We start from the raw sequence: 24,312 nt of genomic DNA on the forward strand, positions 1-24,312 counted from the left end.
GGCTGACTTGATGTTATTGCCATTTGATGAGTTCGATGTTGTATTGGGCATGGATTGGTTAACATTTCATGATGCTATAGTGAATTGTAGAGAAAAAGTTTTTGAATTCAAATGTGAAAATGGTAAAATTCTCTGAGTTGAATCAGATGAGTCAGATAAGTTTCCAATTGTGATTTCTTCTATATCTACTTGGAAATGTATGAGAAAGGGATGTGAAGCTTATTTAGCTTATGTGTTGAATACAAAAGAGTCCAAATCAAAGATTGAATGAGTGCCTGTTGTGTGTGAGTATACGGATGTGTTCCCGGAAGAGCTACCTCGATTACCTCCTATTAGGGAAGTTGAGTTTGGCATTGAGTTAGTCCCTGGTATAGTACCTATCTTGATTGCTCCATATAGAATGGCCCCGACTGAATTGAAAGAACTGAAGTCACAGTTGCAAGAATTGACCGACAAGGGTTTTGTGAAACCAAGCTTTTTGCCGTGGGGTGCTCTAGTATTATTCGTGAAAAAGAAAGACGGATTCATGAGGTTATGTATAGATTACCGATAACTCAATAAGGTAACAATTAAGAATAAGTATCTCTTGCCAAGGATTGACGACTTGTTTGACCAATTGAAATGAGCGACATGGTTTTCTAAAATAGACTTAAGGTCCGGTTACTACCAGCTAAGGGTGAAAGACTCGGACGTGCCGAAAACTACTTTTTGGATGAGGTATGGTCATTATGAATTTCTTGTCATGCCTTTTGGATTAACAAATGCTCCTGTCGCGTTTATGGACTTGATGAATCGTATTTTCTGACCATATTTGGATAAATTTATGGTTTTTTTTATTGATGACATACTGATATATTTTTGTGATGAATCTGAGCATGCTGAACACTTGAGAACTGTTTTACAAACTTTGAAAGACAAGCAGTTGTATGCCAAGTTTAGTAAAAGCGAGTTTTGGCTTCGAGAAGTTGGATTCTTGGGCCACATTGTTTCAGGTGATGGTATTAGAGTAAACCCAAGTAAGATCTCGGCTAATGTTGAATGGAAACGACCGAGGAATGTAACTAAGGTTAAAAGCTTTCTAGGCTTGGCCGGTTATTACAGACGGTTTGTTAAAGGATTCTCCCTGGTTGCTACGCCGATGACGAGGTTGTTACAGAAAGATGTCAAGTTTGAATGGACAAAAAAGTGCCAACAGAGTTTTGAGAAATTAAAAGCATTGTTGATTGAGGCTTCGGTCTTGGTACAACTTGAGTCAGGTAAAGAATTTGTAATTTATAGTGATGCTTCCTTGAATGGTTTGGGATGTGTACTTATACAAGAAGGTAAAGTAGTAGCTTATGCTTCGACACAATTGAAGCCTCACGAGAAGAACTATCTGACACACAACTTAGAGTTGGCCACCACAGTGTTTACTTTGAAGATTTGGGAACATTACTTATTTGGTGAGAAATACCATGTCTATACCTATCACAAAAGTCTTAAGTACTTAATGACTCAGAAGGATTTAAACTTGCAGTAACAAAGATGGTTGGAATTGTTAAAAGATTATGAGATTGTGATCGATTACCATTCGGGTAAGGCGAATGTAGTCGCCGATGCTTTAAGTATGAAATTTTTGTTTGCCTTGAGGGCTATGAATACACAGTTGACTTGGTCCAATGATGGTTTGATTCTAACCGAGTTGAGAGCTATACCAATTTTTCTTCAATAGATTTGTAATGCCCAGAGAGTGGATAAAGAGTTGCAAGCTAAGAGAATTCAAAGTGAGTCCAGCAGTGAACCAAATTTTCTAAATGACTTTGATGGTTATTTGAGGTTTCATGGTAGGATCTGTGTTTCGAAAGAGACTGAGTTGATTCAGAATATTTTGCATGAGGCACACAATGGTTGTTTGTCAATTCACCCGGGCAATACAAAGTTGTATAATGACTTGAAGAAAATGTTTTTTGTGGAATGGTATAAAAAAGAATATCTCAGAGTTTGTATCGAAATTCTCAGTTTGTCAGCAAGTAAAGGCTGAACAAAAAATACCTTCAGGTTTACTTCAGCCCATCATGGTTCCCAAGTGGAAATGGGACCGGATTACTATGGATTTTGTAACGGGGTTGTCTTTAACTCCGAGCAAGAAAGATACCATATGGGTTATTGTCAATAGACTGACTAAATCGGCTCATTTTATTCCAGTGCGTACCAATTTCTCACTTGATAAGTTAGCAGAACTGCACATTGGTGAAATTGTTAGACTCCATAGAGTACTTATATCGATCGTATCAGATAGAGATCCGAGGTTCACATCACGATTTTAGAAAAAGTTACAAAAAGCTTTAGGTACAAAGCTAAATTTTAGCATTGCTTTTCATCCACAGACTGATGGTCAGTCTGAACGAGTAACTCAGATCTTGAAAGACATGCTCCGATACTGTGTATTAGAATTCCAAGGTAGTTGGGAAAAATATTTACCGTTGGTGGAGTTTGCCTACAACAACGGTTATCAGTTAAGTTTGAAAATGGCGTCTTATTAGGCACTGTACAGACGTAAGTACCGAACACCCCTGTATTAGACCGAGCTGAAAGAAAGTCAGATTCACAGAGTTGATCTAGTCAAAGAAATTGAAGAGAAAGTGAAGGTGATTCGTGATTGTTTGAAAGCCACGTTGGATAGACAAAAATCATACGCGAATTTGAAATGGAAAGCAAGTGAGTATCAAGTCGATGATAAGGTATTTTTGAAAGTGTCACCATGGAAAAAGGTTTTGAGATTTGGCAAGAAAGGCAAATTGAGTCCTCATTTAATAGAGCCGTATGAGGTTACCAAGAGAATAGGGCCGGTTGCCTATGGGTTGGCTTTACCATCAGGGTTGGAAAAGATTCATGATGTGTTTCATGTGTCTATGTTGCACTGATACCAGTCTAATCCTTCGTACGTAATTTCACTGACAGAAGTCGAGATTCAACCAGATATGACTTATGGTGAGGAACCGGATAAGATTTTGGCTCGAAAAGTCAAACAATTGAGAAACAAAAACATTGCCTTGGTGAAAGTACTATGGAAAAGACATGGGGTTGAAGAGGCTACATGGAGCCCGAGGAGGCCATGAAGAAGCAATACCCAAACCTTTTCATTGGTAAGATTTTCAGGGACGAAAGTCCCTAAAGGGGGAAGTTGTAACATCCCGAATTAGGGTCTAGTCAGAACAGTGGTTTCGAGACCAAAAATCTAGAATAGAAATGATTATTTTATGATTATTTGATGGTTCATGATATGATTGCATGCTTGTGTAAAATTTTCATGAATAAATTCTATCCCTAAGATGTCCAATTTGACTTTAGGGACTAAATTGAATAAGGTGCAAAACTTGTGTTCTACAAGCTTTAAACATGAAATTGCATTGGATTATTAATTGGAGGTCCTTAAATAGTAATTAGACCAAGTTCTAAAATTTTGGACAAAAATGGGCATGAATAGGAAAATTTTGAAAGAAATGCCTTAAGGGCATTTTTATCATTTGGTAAATAAAAGAATAAATAGGAAAAATGAAGTGAAAATCTTGTCCATTCTTCAAACTATAGCTGAATTTTACAAAGGTTCCATACCAAGGGTTTTCAATTTTTCTAGCTTGATTGTAAGTGTTCCCTAGCCCCAATTTTGATGTTCTTTGCATTTTTGAAGTCCTTGAAGCATGATCTATCCATTTCTACCACTATTTTGAGCTAGGATTCATGCATGGATTTGACCCATGTGTAACATGGTTGTATTTTCATGTTCAATGGAAGAATATGAATGTTTGATGTGTGATAAACATCTTTTACTAAGTGATTTTTAGTAAAACACTTAAAAAGGACTTGTTTGAAAAAGGTGTAAAAATGAGCAGTAGAGATGTGAAATAAAGAAAAATATGGGCTAATATGATGTATAATATAGATCGGCTAGGCATGGATAACTAAGAAATTGCATGCATTTCATTTTATAAGCCTAGGCACTAAAGTGTAAATAAGTAAAAAGTTAGAGGTAAAAAGTAATTTTACCAAGTATATGTTATGAGTTGATATGAGTAATGTGTGTATTGAGAAAGTTAAATTTGGCATTATAGATCAAGAAAAACGTGATCGGGTCTTGATCGAGGGAAGAACAAGATTTATGAGGATTAGGCTTGTTTCTATCATTTTTGTACCGTGGTCAGTTCATTTGCAAATAATGCAACATGTACCATACTTTAAATGCTTTAATATTACATGTATGATAAGTACTTACATATTTGATATGTTGTTGTATCATGTGTTTATTACCTAAATTGTATCATGAATTATGCTTCGATTTCTCTATGACTATGTGGTTGGTACTATAAGTATCGAAATCGATGTTATAAGCAAGTTCGACAGAAATGTGGTATCGAAGAATCTCGTTTGAACCTTAGGAATAATTTAGGATACAAATGACATGTCACTAGGAATTATGAAATCTGAACTCATTGAGTTGTGTCTGAGTTCATGATATTTTTGACATCCGAAACCATTGAGTTGTGTCTGAGTTCATGATATGTATGACACATGTTTTGGCGCTCGGGTACTGGTCTCGTATATGTCATTAAATGGCGAGGTAGTCCGACATGCGTTGCGGATATCTGATGGCCTGTATGAGCAGTCCCGTGAGTAGCTCGTAAGTGAGCAACATGTGGTCTGAGATATGGAGTAGCATTGGTTACATATGAGGCACTTAGGTGCAAGTTTTTGATGTATCCGGTAGTATTCCGAGTGTTCAACGGGTAGTTCAAGAGAAGCTCGATGAGCAATCTTAATCATTGCATCAAGACAAGAAAGTAAGTTATTATGTGCAAGTGGCACAAGTATGTACTTTGAACTCATCTGAATGACAGGAAATATGATGAGCTTGTGGTAAGAACATGTATATACATATGAGAAATAAGTTCATGAGTTTTGATAAAATGCAAGATTATGTTCGTTATGTTATATATATGATTTATATTTGTTTAAGTTGTATTTTATTTGTTTGTGAACTTACTAAGCTTTATGCTTACCCCCTTTCTTTTCCATTTCTTATAGTTTAGCAAGATAGCTCGGGGATCGAACGGAGGCACAATCACACTATCAATTGAACAGTTGGGGTATAGCTAGCCTTATTATTTTGAGTATGGCATGTATAGGGACTTGACCTTTTTGTTATGTGTCATACTGATTAGCTAAATGTGTTGGCTCATGATGGTGTCATGATTATTTTGTATATGGCCACGAGAGGTGGCTCATATTGATTATTCTGGGTTGTAACCCTATTTATCGATGCATGCATGCAAATGTGTAGATGATTAAATATGGTTATGGTTGTTCGTGGTTGATGAGTGTTATGATTGGCATGTACGTTTGATGATTGTGATATGGTTAATAAGTACGTAATGAATGTGGTAAAAATGTGTAACTTGGAGGTAAGTTGGTAAAGATGATAAATAAACATGAAATTGGTTTGGAATGTCATATGAAAGTATGATAATTTGAATGGGTGACATGAAGACTTTGCTAAGTCATAGTTTAATCATGAAAGTGAATGTTTGAATCATCAAATGTGCCAAGTTACATGCCATGAAGTGAATATAAATGTGTGAGTGTTTAAGGGTGGCAAATGGCTTGGAAAATAGCCTTTAAATTGTCCACACGATCAGACACACGGGCATGTGTCTACACCATGTGTGACACATGATTTTCCCCTTGAGCGTGTGATTCGGTCGTGTGCCCCTTGCACCCTAATTATGCAAAATAGAATGCCCAGTAGTAAACACACGGGCAGAGACACGGCTGTGTGTCTCAGTCATGTGAAGGACATGGCATTAGGACATGAGAGTGTGCCCAGACCAGGTGAAGTATGCATTTCATTTTTGGAATTTAATTCACCACACGGCATAAGCACACGAGCGTGTGACTTAGCTGTGTGACTTTATTTGGTTGATGATGTCATAGTCAGAGAGTTACACGGGCTGAAGACACGAGCGTGTCCAGTGCCACACGGCCTACCCACACAGGCGTGTGACTCTCCAAAGTAAGAAAATTTTCTAAGTGTTTAAAAGGTTCTGAAAGTTCTCGATTTAGTCTCGAATCGCTTCCGATGTATGTTACGGGTCTTGTAGACCCTTATAAAGGACAATTTGCACGTTATTTAAAAGTTTGAAATTGGGACAAAATTTTATGATTCAGTTTTATATGAATGTTTATGCTTATGTCCAGTAACGCCTTGAATCCTGTCCCAGCGTTGGATATGGGGAAGGGGTGTTATAGAATTGGAGAGAAAATTGAAACTCTATTATTATTATTTTTTGTATTTTTTTTGCTAAAAAAGATAGTCAAACTATTTTCTGATAACCTCTCAACAATTATCTCCTGAAATCACTCCCTATTAACCCACTAAAACACAACTATTCAGAATTTTTCCCCGACACAACTCTTAGCCGAAATTGGAGCAAAAATACTGTCCCCATGCCATCACAGAGAATTGAACACAGGACCTCCAACACTCTAGCACTACACTTAACCACCAGACCAGCAAACCTATTCTGATATAAACTTACCAACAATTAAACTTAAGCCCTTTGCAAAAGGTTAAGGCTTTATTTATAAAAATACCAAAATTTGCCCATGTAAGGCTTGAATTTGGGACATCTCACACACACCCAGAATACTTAACCACTGAAGCAGATACAGACTTGTGTGTCACACATACACGAAATTAAAAATTAAAATTTTGGGTGTTACAACTCTACCCCCTAAAATAAAATTCCATCCTCGAAATTTACCTGATCAAAACAGATGATGATACTATTGACGCATTGCATCCTCAGGCTCCCACGTCGCCTCTTCAATAATATGATTATGCCATAAAACCTTCTCCAGAGGGATACATTTCCTTCGCAGTACCTTAACGTCACGATCAAGAATCTAAATCGGCTCCTCTTTATAGGTCAAGTTTGGCCTCACCTCAATCTCCTTAATAGGAATAATATAAGTAGGATCAGAGCGATAGCGCCTTAACATAGAGACGTGGAACACATTTTGAATCTGATCCAACTCTGGAGGTAGCTCTAATTGATAAGCAATTGGTCCTATTCGCTTCAAAATACTATAGGGTCCAATAAACCTAGGGCTCAACTTGCCCTTACGACCAATCCTCAGTACCTTCTTATATGACGAGACCTTGAGAAATACGAAATCCTCCATGGAATACTCAATCTCTCGATGCTTTAGATCCGCATAGGATTTTTGCCTGTCAGATGCCGCTTTCAAATGATCCCAAATTAGTCTAACCTTATCCTTAATCTCCAATACTAACTCAGGACCCAGAACACGCTGCTCGCCCAACTTAGTCCAACATAAAGGAGTGCGACACTTACGACTATACAGTGCCTCGTAAGGTGCCATCTGGATGCTAGACTAGAAACTGTTATTATAGGCAAACTCCGCTAGTGGCACAGCATCCTTCAAACTGCCTCGGAAATCAATAGCACAGCTCCTGAATTTGAGCCTTAAGCTCCACAAGCTCCTTCGATGCCATTCGATAGGGAGTGATGGACACCAGAGCTGTACCTAGAAGTAGTTCAATCCCAAATTCCAACTCGCGATTCAGAGGTAACCCCGGTAGCTCCTCCGAAAAGATGTCTTGAAAATCCTTTACCATTCTGATATCCTTAACTGTAGAATCCCCAGAATCCGAAACACTTACGTCGGCCGAGAATGCCTCACATCCCTTACAAACCATCTTCTCTGCCACTAGTGCAGAGATCACATTAGATAAGTAATTCCAGTGTTCTTCAATCATGACTACCTCCTTATCCTCCTCAGTCCTTAGTACGACCCTCTTAGTCGTACAGTTTAAGCTAACACGATGCTTGACCAACTAGTCCATCCCCAAAATTAGGTCGAACTCCCCAAATGGAAGCTCCATCAAATCAGCCAGGAAGATTGTCCCTTGTACCTCTAAAGGAACGTCCCTATACAATTTTCTAACTCTACCAGATTGCCCTAACGGACTCAGTACCGTAACCTCACTCGTAGTGCTCTCAACTAAAATCCCCAAGTTTCCAAATATGTTGCTAGCTATGTATGAGTGAGTAGACCCTATGTTTATCAAGGCAATATATAGTACATCAAGAACAAAGAATGTACCCGTGATGACGTCTGGAGCATCTTCATTCTCTCGGTGATGAGCAGCATAAATTAGGGCTAGCTGTCTCACCTCAGCCTGTCCAACACCTCTGTCTGGTGCTCTCTGCCCACAACCCATACCATTACCAACTCTGGCCTGTCCATGGCCTGTTGGTGGCTGTTGCACTACCCTCTGTGGCTGTGCCACACCAGTATCTGGAGCTTGCATCTGATCGGCCCTCAGCGGACACTCCGTAATACGGTGCTCCAATGACCCACACTGTAAGCACGCCCCAATCCTTCTCCAACACTTGCACTAATGGCGTCTACCACAATCAATACATGGCGTGATTTTTCTACCACAATCAGCTCTGTCATTTTTCTAAGGTGTAAAAATCGAGGGCTCCGAATCCCTCTTGTTTTTACCCCTCTCGCGGTCACGGTTTTGGTGCTCAGTACGCTTAACCTCTCGGCGATCTTCGTCTTCTCCACCAGTGTAGAAAAATCACGCTCCCTCTGCGGAGCTATCAGGACTCTCAAATTATCTTTGAGCCCATCCTCAAAACGAATACATCGCTCATACTCAAAGGCCACCATACCTCGCGCATAGCAGCTCAGTCGTAGGAACTCAGCCACTGATGGATCTCCCTGCGTCAGATTTAGGAACCCTCCTATGGGCATCCACGTAGCTTGCCCTCACATATTTCCCTTAGAAGGCTATCTTAAAGAACTCTCAGGTCAGACATTTGGGCTGAGTGCCCTCCTTAATAGTGAGCCACCACTGATAAGCCTTATCCCTTAACAGTGAGACTGCACCCTTTAATTTCTACTTTGGGGTGCAGTCTAAGTCATCCATGATCCTCTCCGTGGCCTCAGTCCAGTAATCGGCCATATTAGGGGCAACTCTATTGACACCCCAGAAGAGCTCAGCTCCATTGGATTAGAGTCGTTTTGTAACCGACCCTCGGCCTCTAAATCTAGTATTGGGTCCAGCGACCCTCTCCAAAATCCTTGGCATAGCTTGAGATAATGCGTCATCCCCAGCCATGCGATCTTGAAACCCAGTTTCAGTAGAATGCGACACTGGCGTCTCACTCGTATCCAAATTCGGTATGCTACCCAGTGAAGAGGACTCAGCTCGAGCTCCTCTATGGCCTCTATCTCGACCTCTAGTACTCCGTTGCACTCATTGTCAAATCACGTTTATCTATATTAACAGTTTTATGAATCAGATATAATTCCAGTGTTTATTAACAAATATTTTATGTAAAATAGTATCGGTTATTCAGAGTTTGTTTTCATAAATCGCAGTCTCACTACAGTTTTTAGTTTTTCTACAATTTTCAGTATACACTAACTAGAGTGTTTTCAGTACAGTTTACTACCTATAGTAGTTTCAGAATATACTATCCATAACAGTTTCAGTTTAAAACAAATCACAGTTTAAAATACTTACAAGATACGTGTCGGAGACTCGATGTACCACTTACTTAGTAAAAACATTTCAAATCATTTAGAAATCAATCAATTTTACGAAAGCCCATTCTTTAATAAAACCCATAATCCACAACTGAGTTTTACAACCCGACTCTGATACCACTAAATGTAACACCCCAAACCTGGCATAGACGTTGTGGTCGTATTTGGCAATGTCACATGATAGTGTTTTTGAAACCTCGTTGTTAAGATGAAAACATTTCATGTTATTATCTTTAGTAAACCTTTGTCAGAACTTAGGAAGTCGTCTTTATTCATTTAAAACATTTGTTTTGAAACATCCCTTATTGCGGAAGGTTCAATAAAATAGTCTAAGTCCATAAAGTAAAATAAATAAATAAATACCCAAATTTAAAACCAAAGTCCCAGAGCGTCCTTAAATTACAACTCAAATAATCAATAATATTCAAATTATAAATTGTAAATTGAAAACCATGAAGTCCAAAAATTACTATGGTCACTGCTGAGTCCTCCGTCGCACCGATCTGTCTAAGTCTAAGAATTACCTGTGCACATTAAACAAAAAGGGAGAGTTTACGTATCCCGTAGAAACAAACAAACAATCAGTATTCACAGTGCACAGTTGAACAGTCTTGGGCCTAAGCCATTTTTAGTATCAGTACAGTTTGGGCCTTAGCCCATCTCAGTACAGTGTCAAAAACGCAGTAGGGCCTTAGCCTATAACAGTATCAGTAGCAGTAACAGTTATGCAGTAGCAAAATCCTACCCAACCAGCCTCTACACACCATCTCCGTCCAACCCTACACTCCATGTAGGGATATAATCAACCCACCCATCCCTACACTCCAAGTAGTACCGAATGCGGCACAAAACAGTAGTTTGCAGCTAAGCTACCAGTAAATTAGGCTTAAAGGCTTTTAGTACACTTCTTCCGAATGACAACCCCGAACCCAATGCAATGCAACATACAATGGATGATATGCTATTATGCAATTTCAGTACATATATTCAGTTCAGATATTAACATGCTCAATACAGATATCATTCAATCAATTTCACACATTTAGGGGTCTGAGTAACGCTTAACGACCTTACAGTAGGTTCACAGTCGACTTGGGCGACCCATGCAACCTTAGAAACATTTCGGTAAAAATAGGCTCAGACGCCCATGTGATCTGCCCGTGTAGGCCTACACGCCCGTGTGGCCCATTCGGCCCAAATTGGTCTTGGTCGTGTGATCCATTTTGAATGTAACCCATGGTAGCTAAATATTCATATATGTTTTCACTATTTAATTATATGTTCATTCAAAGCTGTCTACTTGAGTCATTGCCACTAAATTATTTATATCTTGAGCTACAGAATTCTAAATTAAGATCCGTTTGATGTTTTTGAAACTAGACTCAAATACCTTTCTACCATAAATTTTCAGAATTTATAGTTTATCAAATAAGTACAGTAAAATCTTCAAATTTATCCCTATGCTATTGTTTGACAGCTTCATCCTTTCCTTACTAAAAATTTTTTATCTCTTAGTACGGAATTTGGATGATGTTTTTGTTTATTTTTATTGAAAATAGACTCATTTAGGATTTAAACATATAAATTTAAGCCCCTAATTAATTTTTTTTACAATTTTTGATGATTTTCCAAAGTCAGAACAAGGGAACCTGAAATCATTCTAACCTCATCTCACAAAATTTATTATATCTCATAATTTACAATTAGATTGCTTACATGTTTCTTCCATGAAAAACTAGGCTCAATAAAATTTAATTTCATATTTTATTCAACCTCTAAATCAATTTCCACTATTTTTGATTATTTTTCAAAGTTAGACTACTGCTGTTGTCCAAAACTATTTTAGCACAAAATGTTGATTTCCAAGTTTATAACACCCTTATTTCCTTTCTTTACAATTTTTTTCGCATTATTTTCTCTTTTTTCTCTTATTTCTCGACAGTAAGAAATTTTGGCTTTTCATCGAATCCCGTTTTCTGAGTTTCGGGTACACACCTGGTATCGTTTCTGATGCGTAAGCACTTCTAAGCCTCCAGAACCTAAAAATCGACCAACATATCTCCAGATTAATCACTTAATTCATTTTTAATCAACCAATTTTGGAAGGAACTTGACTAAAAACCTAACAAAACTTTTACCTCGCTTGAGTAACCACGACTTCGCACAACCACAGCGTCGATTCAAAACCACCAGCCCCTTAATTAACTCCTAAACACCAAAAAGGAATCCCCCTTTTAGAGATTAACCAAGAACGATTAACAATAGATAAAACCGTTTACACACACCTATAACACTTAACCACTGAAGCAGATACACACTTGTGTGTCACATATACACGAAATGAAAAATTAAAATTTTGGGGCGTTACAGGGGCCCTAGACTTGACGAGGGCTTGATCCAATCGCTTCAGAACCTTCGCTTGATCAATTTTACGTATGATGCTATCAGGAGATTGTCTCGAGGATTATTGTCTTTCACAAATTTCTAAATCTTATGTGATCCATTTTTACCTCCAACAATGTAAACAATTGAACTATAATTTTAAAATAAAAATTAAGATGTTCTAATTTTTAACTTTTTAAATATAAAGACTAAATCTCAAACATTGCTAAAGTATAAGGACCACCTATATATTTTAACCTAAAAAATAAAACAAAAAGATATTTTAGTGTATTTTACATAATAAAATGGGCGAGGTCAACAAGCTTGAGATAAGTAAAAACATTTTTATTAAAACTCAATCTAAACCAATTTATATAGGTCACGCCTACCTTTTACTTTTATTTCCTAATGTTAATATTAAAAAGTAAAAACAAGTGAAAGAAAAATATATATAAAAACATGAATCAAATGGGAAAAATAAGGAAATAAATATTGGATCATAAATGATAGGTATGGCTTTTTGCCTCGATGCCCATTTCCATTTGTGTAATGCTACAGGTCTTTATATATTAATTTACGATTCATAAAACATATCCTACCTTTTTTTTTTTTAGAGAAGTGCCTAATTTATTGTCATTTACTCTCTCACACCCTTTTTATTTTCTGTCTTATATAGCGTCCAATTTGTAAATTCCATCAAAAGCAAAACCTTTTGCTTCATTTCCATCTTTCTTCAAAAACATCTCATAGCTCAGCTTATTGCAAGTCTCTATTCTTTGGATTTCTTCTCACGGTTCCTCAAATGGTATGAACAATTACATTTTGCATCTACTTTTTTATGTCTCTACGCTTAACATAAATTCATATAAATAATTTGTAAAATTCAAATGTTCTTAAATCATCATCATTTTAGGGAAAAAAATTATTCTTTGTTTTCCTTTTTTAAAAATCTATTTTATTGTCTAATTATTGATTATATATGATTCATTGTCCCTACTCAGAACTTCCTAACCAAGCTATTTTTTGGTGCTAGAAAGCAGGTTTTTGATAGGAAAAGTTGTTTTATGATGATATTCAACTTGATTAACCTTTTTTTTAATATATATTATTTTTGAAATTTTAAAATTATTTGTCTTTCTTTTTCTTCAGTTTGAAAAAAAAAACCAGAGATAGAGATATCAAAATAAAATTACAATTGAAGGAAAATGTCTATTTTTTTTCTTTTGATTTGATGTTTAAGTTTGCTATTTGATTTGGGTTTTTTTCAAAAGTTGGCATTGGCCTATGGATGGTTTGTTGTTAGGATAAGAATCCATCAGCTACGTGCATTGCAGTTTGATCATTCTATAAACCCAATATTGACATATGTCAACTTTACATTTACTTTACTCTCAGTTTTTTTTTTCAAATATATATAGAGAGAGAGAGAGCTAGTAAAATTGGACATATTCCTTTAATTAGGTTATTCCATATTTGGACTTTTCCAAATATAGGACAAAATATAGATTCGACATTAAATTTATTTTTATTTTTGATGATTTTCTTAAGATTTCTAGGTAATAAATGTAGAGATTTCTCTATAGCATTCTCATACAAACAATTGGTACATTTATGATATAATTTATTAAATCTTAGAAGAATTTATTCAATGTTACAAAATGTTAGAAGTTAAATCAAATGGTAACCTGATGATTAGAAGTAAGAAATGGGTATGTAATTGTGTCCCCTCATTTCCTTAAATGTTTTTGCGGTAAGCACAAATTTTGTTATTTTTTGTTTTAAGCTTGGGAATTATTTAATTTAAAATAATAATAATTACATTCCCTCTTATACAAATTAGTTTTATTTTTCTAGTTAATTAGAAATTAAGAAAATTTAAAATTGTCCTTACTAATTATTGTTGATTGTAACATGTAATGAACAGGTAACAATAATTAAAGATGAAAAGAAAATATTTCTTTCAAGGCCACACTCAATAAATGGTGACTCAGAGGTGGATTCTCCTAAGTCAATCCAAAGAATTTCAAGTCTTTTCAAGAATATAAAACCAGGCTTTGATCTCACCAATTTCAAGGCAAGTTAGCTAATTTTTTTTTCTTATAACATTTATTATTATTTTTAACCCAAATTAATCGATATTTCAATGTCCCATGCCCTGTGATGCTAATGCATTTATTGTTATGTAGAAAATACATATTGGATTATCAAATCAAAACTTTAAATCATACCATAGTTCTTGATTGATAAGTTATCCAAAACTTATTAATCATATACTCTTGTCCTAGGTCACATTCCCAGATCTCATAATTTCTAAAACTTAATAAATTATTCTTGATTTGAGTTATTCTTTTTCTGTTTGATTGTTTTTAATTTTTAAGAGAATTCAAATATTATACCTAAAACATAAATCCAAACAAAACTTTAACCTATATTTTTCTTTTCTTTTCATTGGTGTATTTTGTAGGAAGGGTGGAATATTTAAAAGAAAAAATAAATATATTTTTTTTTCATTTAGTGTTTAATAGAGTTGAATAGTAGAGGAAAGAAAATAAAACATGTGGAAAATATATAATTTTAAACTAGCATGCATTCATCTTTTTTGTTTTTTTTCCCTCCCACTTTCTTTCATATCCAATATATTCGAGATTTATTTTCTTTTCACTTTTTCATTCCATTATTCTATCAAACCACTTCTCTACTAATCAAGCATACCCTTAACATTCACACTTAACCTGACTTGATAATTTATATATTCTTTTATATGTTTTACATTTATTTTTAGTTTAATGTAGTTTTTGGTCGACATTGATACCTCTATTAAAAAATATTAAATACATAATTGAAAAACAATAATTGATTTTTTTTATTGTTGATTTGAAAGTTTTTTTTTCTCTAATCAACCATTGCCATAATGGTAAAGCTAAAGCCTTTAAGAATTATAAAGTCCCAAGTTGGAGTCTCTAACTTAAGTAAATATGTAGATTCTCTTCTAGAGTTAGTTTTGACTTAGTACCTTTAACAATTCATTCTATTGATTTTCTTACCTTAAAAAATTGTATTTCTTATCAGTATTATTTTATAGTAATTTCTTTATCACCCTGATATTGTCAACCTTCAAGATTAAATCAGTAACTCTCCTCATTCTTTCATTTTCAATTCACTCTCTTTCTAAATCCTCTTCTTATTCTTTAAAGAACTAGTATTTTGATGTCTTTTTTTTTTCCTTAAAGTTGAATTTTCTTCAACTCTTTTATGATGTTGAAACCCATGACTCAGATTTTTTTTTTTTTTGTCATATATAATTGATGTTTTATCAAAGTGAAAGAGAAAAATTCAATTAGATCCTTCCATGATTGCTTAAAAGTATTTGTATGAGTTACTCCAAGAGGATCAAGAGTCATTTATTTTAAAGAATTACATTGTTGATGGATGTTGAAAACTCAAGAAATCATTGTCTAAAACCCATAAATGTATACTCATGTCTCAAAACTCCAACTTTCCTTCAAAATTTCTCAAAAAAAGCTTCTTATTTTCTCATTCCATGATATCTCAATTTGAGGAAATCTCCTCTCTTTGGAGCTACTTTTAGGATCCAAAAGCAATCTTTGAATAACCCAAAAATCCTTGAAATAATCTAAAAAAATGATAACCCAAAAAACCAACGAACCAGCTAAACTTATTTCTTTTTCCAATAGTTAAGGAATTGATTTCTTTTTCTAATTAAACCCTGAATTTAGTACCAAAACTTTGATTACCCTTGAAATAATTTCTTTTTTGAATAGTTAAAGAATTGAACTGAAAGGGTTCTTTGTTCTAAAACTAAATGTGGTAATCGGATATTTAAGTTATTTTAACTTTTTCTCCTATTTTTTTAAAAATATATGACAATCAAAACAAAAATTAAAGGATGATGTCGAATAAGCTGATTGGCTTAGGGTTAAAATTTTTATAGTGTTAACATTTTGGGGTTATGTATTTAATGATTTTCAAGTATATCTATTAATATAGATAAATAAAATAATATGTAGATATTAAATTGGACTTAATTTTCCAGTTTAAGAGTAAACAATTACATTAATTATGATCCATGAACTAAATAAGAATTAAATTGACTCATAAAAAAATAAAGTGGATATCTTTTAACTATGATTGTACAAATAGATAACAAGAACTAAATAATAAATGAGCACGAGGAGATGAGGTAGAATAAGAATCTACAAAATATGAACCAAGAGAGATGATATAAAATTTCAAGAAATTATTTTATTTTTTCCATAACTATCAAATAGTATTGAACAGTGGCTTATATCATTGGTATATAAATAGTTATGTTTACTAGATAACTATTGAACTTCAAAAAAAAAAATTACAGCTAAAGTCAACAATAAAATAATAAATACTAAATAAATAAACAAACAACCTGTTTATTGATTGATCTATGTCAATATTCCTCGGGCTAGATAATCCTACTCCACAAGGATTAAAGTTGGGATATTTTTGCTGCAAGTCATACAACATCTCCCAATAAGTATTCTCAAGGAATAATTGGTTTAACATGGATTTCATTATGAAACAACGCAATTTCTTATTTTCATTTTAATTGAGATAAAATTTACACTGGTATTAAAGTCAAAAGTATCAATTTCGAGCTAAAATGGTGTCCATGTAGCTCAAATATCGATACTTACCAAGGGGGTTTCAATACCTTAGCTAAAAAGTAGTCGTTTATAGTAATTATAATTGCAGGTCTTAATGCTTTTAGGTAAGTCTTGATATTTGCAAGGTAGGTATCCGTTCTTGCACTGTAAGTATCGATACTTTGCCCTCCTGGATTGTTCTATAGCTACTGACTTGCAATGTAACCTAGACTTCTAATATCAATACTTAGTTAATAAAATGTCTTGAAAACATTTTAAACATTTTGAAACACTATGGTATTTACTCAAAAATATTTTGAACAAGTTAAAACACATTTAAAAAGTGTTTTTGTGTATTTTATAAGTCTTGAAAATACTTAACATCTAAATGACTTAGGGATAAATTTTACCTTAAATATTGTTATATGAAAAGCTTAGAACAATTAATGGGAATAAGTTGGTGATATAAAATTTTGATTAAGAAATATACATGCAATGATAATGAAATTGTAATGTTAAAAATTAATAATAACCATTAGTATTTTTCTTGATGTGGTTCTGGTTTAATTACGAAATAAAAATAAAAAATTTAAAATCTCAAACTAAAAGCAAAATTTATTATATGTAGACATTAGTTTAATATTTATATTGGAATAATCTCAATATAAATTAATTTGATAATTTGTTTAGTTTAGTTATTCAATTATATATGATTGTATATTAATTGATTGTGATTGTAATTTGTGGTAGTTGAAAATTAAAAAAAAAAGGTTTTTTATAACTTACAAAATGGTAAAAAAAAATTCATTTTATCATAATTTTGTTTTATCGTCAACAAGTGTTGGGTACAACAGTAAGATGTTGCAATGTTAAGGGAGACTAGAGTTCGAACTTTGGAGATAACATTGTTGGAATGAGCAATTACAAATCCCAAAATGATTAATCTCTATATACCTTAAAACAGAGGTGGAGGAAGCCTTAGTCCTACAAAATTATTCTTTAAACAAAATCAATCGAAGAGTCAGAAAAAGAAAAAAATATATTTTCTTTTAGTTTTTGATGTCTTTTCATTCAATTAAAAAATATAAAGAAAAACTTTTAAAATTATATTTAAATTGTTAATTGAACTTTAGCTCAGTTAGTGTCATTATTGTTGTTACAATAAAATAAACGTGAATTTGAATATAATTAAATGTGTTCTATTATCTGATTTAAGGGTTTAAGAGGTTTATGTGTACCAATAGAAATTACATAAAAAAATTGTTTAAATTATGGATTTGATACTAGAAAATATAAGAGAAAAATGAAAATGTTAATAAATATGTATGATATTTTGAAAAATAAAATACGTATGACTTTCCATTCAATAAGTGAATCCTTTTAGGTACATTCAATTTGCAATTTCCAATATTAGTGAAACTATAATTACTTAAAATTCTTTATAAAGTTACAAAAAAAATTGCAATAGAAATAATCTTTATATTAATCTAAACAAATTCACATAAAGAGAGAAAATTAGAAATAAGAAAGGTTGGAAGAGAAGAAACACGAAACTTAAATTAAGTTGCCTGAATGTGAAAAATAATAATATAATGTTGATGACATTATTCCTGGTGAAAGTCGGTACAGAAACTAATGGGTATATCAATGTGGGTGTTATTGTTTGTACAGCTGCCACCACTATTCAACCTTCCAAAGTCTCATCTTCAGTGTTATGGGGAAACAGTTTATTGCATGGGCACCGACATGCTTAGTAGATGTAATCAAGCTGATAGCCCTGTGGACAGATTCATATCGGTTGTGGCTTGGAACATTTCTACGTTGCGACCTCCCATATTTGGGTTTGCCCCTTACAACCCAATCCTTGGCGAGACTCATCATGTCTCAAGGGCAAATCTGAATGTCCTACTTGAGCAGGTATTTTTATTTATTGCTTCAAATCACTAACTTCAATTTTAAAATTTCTTTTTTAATATATTGTTTTACAACAATGGTAATTAGTTATTGCTGTCAACTTTCTTTCAGATTTCTCACCACCCGCCAGTTTCTGCTCTTCATGCAACTGATGAGAAACAAAAAATTCAACTTATTTGGTGTCAACAATGTGTTCCTAAATTCAATGGTTCCTGTCTCATTTTCTTGTTCTGTCAATTTTATAATATTTCAAGCAAATTTGCCAAAATTACAGCCTAATAATGTCAAAATGTTTTGTTCAATTTGAGTAATGATTGCATATATAGTTTGATGTAATTGCTTTTTCTTACACTCATAAAACACCAAAATATTTAGGTATTGCGGTGGTAAATGAGGTGCGAGGGAAGAGACAACTTAAGCTCCTAAGTCGAGGAGAAACATATGAAATGAACTCTCCAGACCTCTTAATAAGAATTTTACCGACGCCTGGTGTTGATTGGGATGGAGATGTTAGGATCAGGTGCCCAGAGAATGGCCTTGAAGCTGAGTTACACTATGGACACAAGTCTTTTCTTGGGCTTAGAGGAAGTCATAGATCTGTCAAAGGAAAAATCCTTGAAACATCAACTAAGAGGACCCTTTTTGAATTCAATGGCAACTGGGATAGGTATTTACCTTCTAGACAGATTTCTGATGTGAGATCTCTTTCTTCTTCTAATTTTCCTCCTCCCTTCACAACAATTGTTAGGTCTATTATTACTATCTTAAGTCAAAATATATATATATATACTTGTTAAAATTGTTTGATGTAGTTGTAGTGATTTGAATTGTTTATGCTTTCACGCAGAACTGTTACAATGAAGGACAATGCTAGTAGAAAGCTGACAGTAATATACAATGCAGAAGAAGTTTATTCAGGCCTGAAAACGCCTATTGTTAATGATTTACAGGTAATTGTTTAGTTTTTTTTACTACTTTCCTGAACTTGTAAATTGTTTAGTACAGCATCTCTACTAATTAAACCTTCATATTTAAAATAAATTAAAATTTAAAATGTAAAGACTTATTTTGATTTTTTATACATTTTAATATTATTGCACAAACTGTTTTAATCCATGCTACCGGTATTTATAGCACCTTAACTTTACCGCTTTATATTTTTACATTTTTGTTTTGATACTTGCATATACATTATTATTATTATTATTATTATTATTATTAGTTTTAAGTTATATGTTATATTATTTATTAAATATTATTTTCTAAATTATACATATGTTTGAAATACATAGTTTTCGCATGAATATGATAAAATTACTAATCATTGAATATAAACTAGAAAGCTTCTTTATTTTTTACGCTCCCCTCCCCCCCCCTCCCCACATATATAAGCCCCATTTTCTCGTGTATATACAAATTTCTTGTTCTCTTTTTGTTGGCGAAATATATACAAGGTTGATGGTTGTGTTTCGTATCTATCTCCTTTCTGAGAACCGTTCGCAGTTTATTTCTGTGGCTTTTCCATTGTAATGCATTTAAAGCACCTGATTTTCATCATGTTTACGTGTTGGATCTTAATCTTTCCTTTTTGGTTATTTAGGGAGTACTGTCAACAGAATCTGCTGCAGTATGGAGTGAGTTAAGCGAGGCCTTAATGAGACACGATTGGGAGAAAGCAAATGAAGCAAAGAATGCGGTGGAGGAGAAACAGAGGGAGCTGTTGAGGGAAAGAGAGTCAAAAGGAGAAACTTGGGTTCCCCAACATTTCACTTTGACTCGCAATAAAGATGGAGTATGGGACTGTTTACCAATTCATCAATGGGTTCCACCTGCTCCAATTATTGTGCCTCTCTCATAAGCTAAATTACTAATTAATTAAGATAAACAAACAATTAGTAGCTTATACGTAGTTCTATGTGTCGAAACCCTTTTTTTTATTTTGAAAGCATTGAGGTTTGACTTTTGAAAAAATGTGGAGTCGCCATCAATCTCTTGATTTAGGTGTGATTGGACCACCTACTAAAATGCTTTATTCATGAAAAATCAAAAAAATAGGTTCGGGAGTCGGTTACGCATAAGGAAGGGTTAGCACCCTCATTACGCCTAAAAATTAGTACCAAATTAATTTGATGCTGTCCTTATATCAAAAGTTTTAAAAGAAGAGATTTTCTGAAGTATGATTTTTTTTTAATGTTTAAATAGCTCAAATTAGCGGTAAAAAATCTCTCGTTTCAAAGATATGCGGTTTCATACCCAGTATGATTGGATACGATCCCTTATACCTTTAAGATGCGATTGATTTTCGACTTTTGAAAAATTCATACATTAAAATTATAAAAGGGTATCCAAATATTTGGTTCACCGGAAAAGTCATACCCAGTACGATTGAGCACGATTTTTTGAATTCCCAAATATTAGATATTTGCCTTATTTTAGAATCTTTGAATAACAAAAAATTAGAAATTTGCTAAAAAAAACATGTTTATTTGTTTTAAAATAAATGAAATATTTAATGCATTGCAACAAAATGTATACACATATAAAAAAAAAGGGTTAATGAATATGAAATAATATACACAAAGTTCAACATTGCTTAATACATCTAACAATTATGTACAATTATTCCAAATATAATGTTACCCAACAAATTTTTAAGCATGGATAATGAATAATTAATATAAAAAAATATACGCGATAATCAACAAAACTCAAAATACAATGATGCATAAAATTATGTATGAAACAAAATGATGAATTAATGATCATATAATATATATATATATATAAGTAGACAAATTTACATAAAAACTTAGGATACATTTATTGAAATAGTTATTATAAATTTCAAAGTTCAAATAAAATATTTAAAACACAAATTTATTCAAAAATTGATAATTCACAAGATAATTTAAATAATGTATTAAATATGAAGGAATAACAATGCATGATATAAAATAATATACAAAGTAGGTTTATGAAACTTTTATATACAAACAGACATTGAGTCTAATTATTGATAAAAATAAAATAAAATTAATAATGTATAAAAAATGTTTATATAAGTAACAAAATATGTATATGAAAAAAAACATAAGGATAATATGAAATACAATAAATTATATGATTTAAAAGAGTTCTCAAAAACATTATACACATAAATAATTTTTAATGAGGATATATATACATAGAAAAATATTTACATAAAGTTATATGAAAATAATAACATGTGCTATAATAAAAATAATTTAATATGTACCATATACATGTGAAGAAATGTTAGAAATAATTGTATGTCAAAATATTATTTAATTAAAATATGAATCATAGTATTAACCTAGTTTTATCATAAATTATATACATAATAAATAAAAACGCAATTAATTACAAGTTTATTAAAATTTATATGTATAAGAATATCAAAGCTTTAATAATAGATGCAAATTAAATATAAGTACAAAACATATGTTTAATAATAATTTGAATAACACAAAATATGTGAGATTTTCCTTTTGAATAAGAAAGATATGTGAAGGAATCTAAAAAAACTATATGTATAAAAATATTAATGTTTAAAAAAATATTTAAATTATATGTATATCAATATATGTATAGTTAAATTTTAATTAATGTATATAACATGTGATTTCATTTTAGAAAACAAATACATATATATCATGTGGGCCAAAAAAAGTTAAATATATGTATAATAATTTAATGTTAATAATGTTCATGGAATAAAACCAATTATTATAAAGTATATACATGTATAATAACTCATAAAACATTACATAAAATAATATACAATAATATGGAAATTCAAGTACCCCAAATTACAGCAAATAAGTAACTAAAAATACAAATAATACCTATTAATATTAACATTACAAATAATATAAACAGTAACAAATAAAAGTGAAAATAAAACAAGGATGAATATACATACATTAATAAAAAGACTGAAAATATATGAGTGAATAAACCTAAATTTATAACATAAACCTAATAAAATACTTGATCGAAATCAAAGTAAAATAAAAAGAAAATTTACAAAATAAGTAAAACTATTAAAGGAGACATATATATAACACACATGAATTCACAGGGATTAATGTTGAAATAATCCCTGATTTTGAAACATTGTGTTGAAATATGGACTAAAACATAAAGGTATTTCAAATTTTAGGGATAATTTAAAAGAAAATAAAACAGATTAAACGCAGATGGGAGCAGATTACAACGCGGTACAAGGAGGAGGGACCCGCAGCACAAATACGCCATTCCAGGAGCAAAGGCGAAAATTGAGGGCGCGCGCAAAGGAGAGGGATCAGTCGCGCAATTTCCCCATTACCCCCAACCATGCGCATGCCCGGCCTACCAAAACGGGTTGACGCTCGGGTCATTGCGCAATGAAACGGCGCCGCACTGAAGAGTACCCTTAGGCCTTCATTTACCCTTTTACTTTCCAGAACCAAAACACCTTAATTTATTTTTGAAATCAGAACACAATTTTTTGCTAAGGTTCCTTCCACAGGCGGCTGAATCACCATCAGATTTGGTGTCCAGCAGCGTGCGAAACCATTCCCGACTCTGCTGCTGTAAATACTCGACCACCTATTGAAGAGTTTGGTGAGTATTTTCCCTTCCTTCCTCTTTATTCGAATGAAGTTTTCAAATCTCAGGTTATCTTCTTTTAAAAAAAATGAAAACAGCTTTGTAAAATGAATTGAGTTCCACTATTATGTGACCTCTTGCTCTTATATTTGCATGGCAGACGTAGAGCTTTCCTTGGCCTTAAGTTATATAAAAGATGAGCAAACAAATAAGAAAATAAAGAGAAAAGAAAAAAAAACGACAAATCGGCAGGACAAAAAAATGAAATCACCTCTATTGATCTTGAATCGCTTTTCTCTCTTCTCTATGCGTGTATACAGATAATGTATCTGCAAAGTATATTCTGTGTGTGTGTGTGTAAATTTGCAGGTACAATTTCTCGGCTTTTTATAGCCGGATTTTACAAAGGAAAATAAAAGAAAATAAATAAATAAAATACATTTACTGGCTGTCATCTGTTGTATTCTGTTAATTTTTCTTCTCGTGTGTTCTTTTGCAGAGCTGGTCGTACGGAGAAGAAGACCCCGGATGATGTGGAGGCTGGGCGCAAGGGTCTCTCGTGTGAGACCAACTTACTGGTGCCTCTCTAGCTTGTTCCAGAATCTTCTGGCATTCACAAAAGGCTGAAACAACTTTGGGTGTATTGGGCCTTGGGTTTTGGGCTTATTTAGGCTAATTTTTATTGGATTTTGGAGATTTAGAATTTGGGTCAGACATTATGTAATTGGGCTAAAGAGTTTTGGGATATTTGGTTAGAAAATAGGTTTATTTTATTTTTGGTCGTAACCAGACATTGGACTTTTAATTTTGGATTTTTATTATTTTTGTTTTGTTTTGGTCTTGGTGTAAGTCCGGGCAAAAATGGGCCACTATGAATCCCCTCTCTGGGGCTATTACTTACATTATTAAAACTCATAAACAACTGGAATCAGACCCTACTTGTTAATGGCTAAACTCTTGCATGTCATGTGTTGGTTTGTGTACTAAGACTAAGCGAATTAGCTATGAGATATATGTCGTATTTAAGTATTAGTTGTTGTACGTAACTAGGTTGACTCTTAATTCTACAGAATTAAGAATTAGATTTAGCCAATGCTTTTTCTGCTGCTATTTTTGCAATACGAGATTGTCTTTCAACATGTTTTCA

At 33.0% G+C, this 24,312-nt stretch overlaps 1 protein-coding gene across 2 annotated transcripts; it reads left to right on the forward strand.

Annotated features, from left to right (window-relative positions):
- The first annotated feature begins 12,663 nt into the window (after nucleotides 1-12,663).
- On the forward strand, nucleotides 12,664-24,119 carry LOC107952628 (oxysterol-binding protein-related protein 4C). Of its 2 annotated transcripts, XR_005899381.1 has the most exons (8): nucleotides 12,664-12,808; nucleotides 13,928-14,077; nucleotides 18,312-18,557; nucleotides 18,666-18,762; nucleotides 18,930-19,221; nucleotides 19,402-19,504; nucleotides 20,155-23,180; nucleotides 23,665-24,119. XR_005899381.1 is itself a non-coding variant. In XM_041074269.1 (7 exons), the coding sequence occupies exons 1-7, from the start codon at nucleotides 12,806-12,808 to the stop codon at nucleotides 20,410-20,412; spliced, it is 1,149 nt and encodes a 382-aa protein (XP_040930203.1). In that variant the 5' UTR covers nucleotides 12,664-12,805; the 3' UTR covers nucleotides 20,413-23,419. The 2 variants fall into 2 exon arrangements, 1 of the variants encoding a protein (XP_040930203.1); XM_041074269.1 differs by lacking the exon at nucleotides 23,665-24,119 and having other exon boundaries at nucleotides 20,155-23,419.
- The last annotated feature ends 193 nt before the right edge of the window (nucleotides 24,120-24,312 follow it).

This window comes from Gossypium hirsutum, chromosome A08, assembly GCF_007990345.1.
Source record: "Gossypium hirsutum isolate 1008001.06 chromosome A08, Gossypium_hirsutum_v2.1, whole genome shotgun sequence".
NCBI classification, from domain to species: Eukaryota; Viridiplantae; Streptophyta; class Magnoliopsida; order Malvales; family Malvaceae; genus Gossypium; species Gossypium hirsutum.

Bases quoted from the DNA above. Each gene is read 5' to 3' on its own strand.
- LOC107952628 (XM_041074269.1), top strand. The intron at 18,763-18,929 runs GTTCCTGTCTCA...CAAAATATTTAG, and splicing joins ATGTGTTCCTAAATTCAATG to GTATTGCGGTGGTAAATGAG. The intron at 19,505-20,154 runs GTAATTGTTTAG...TTGGTTATTTAG, and splicing joins CTATTGTTAATGATTTACAG to GGAGTACTGTCAACAGAATC.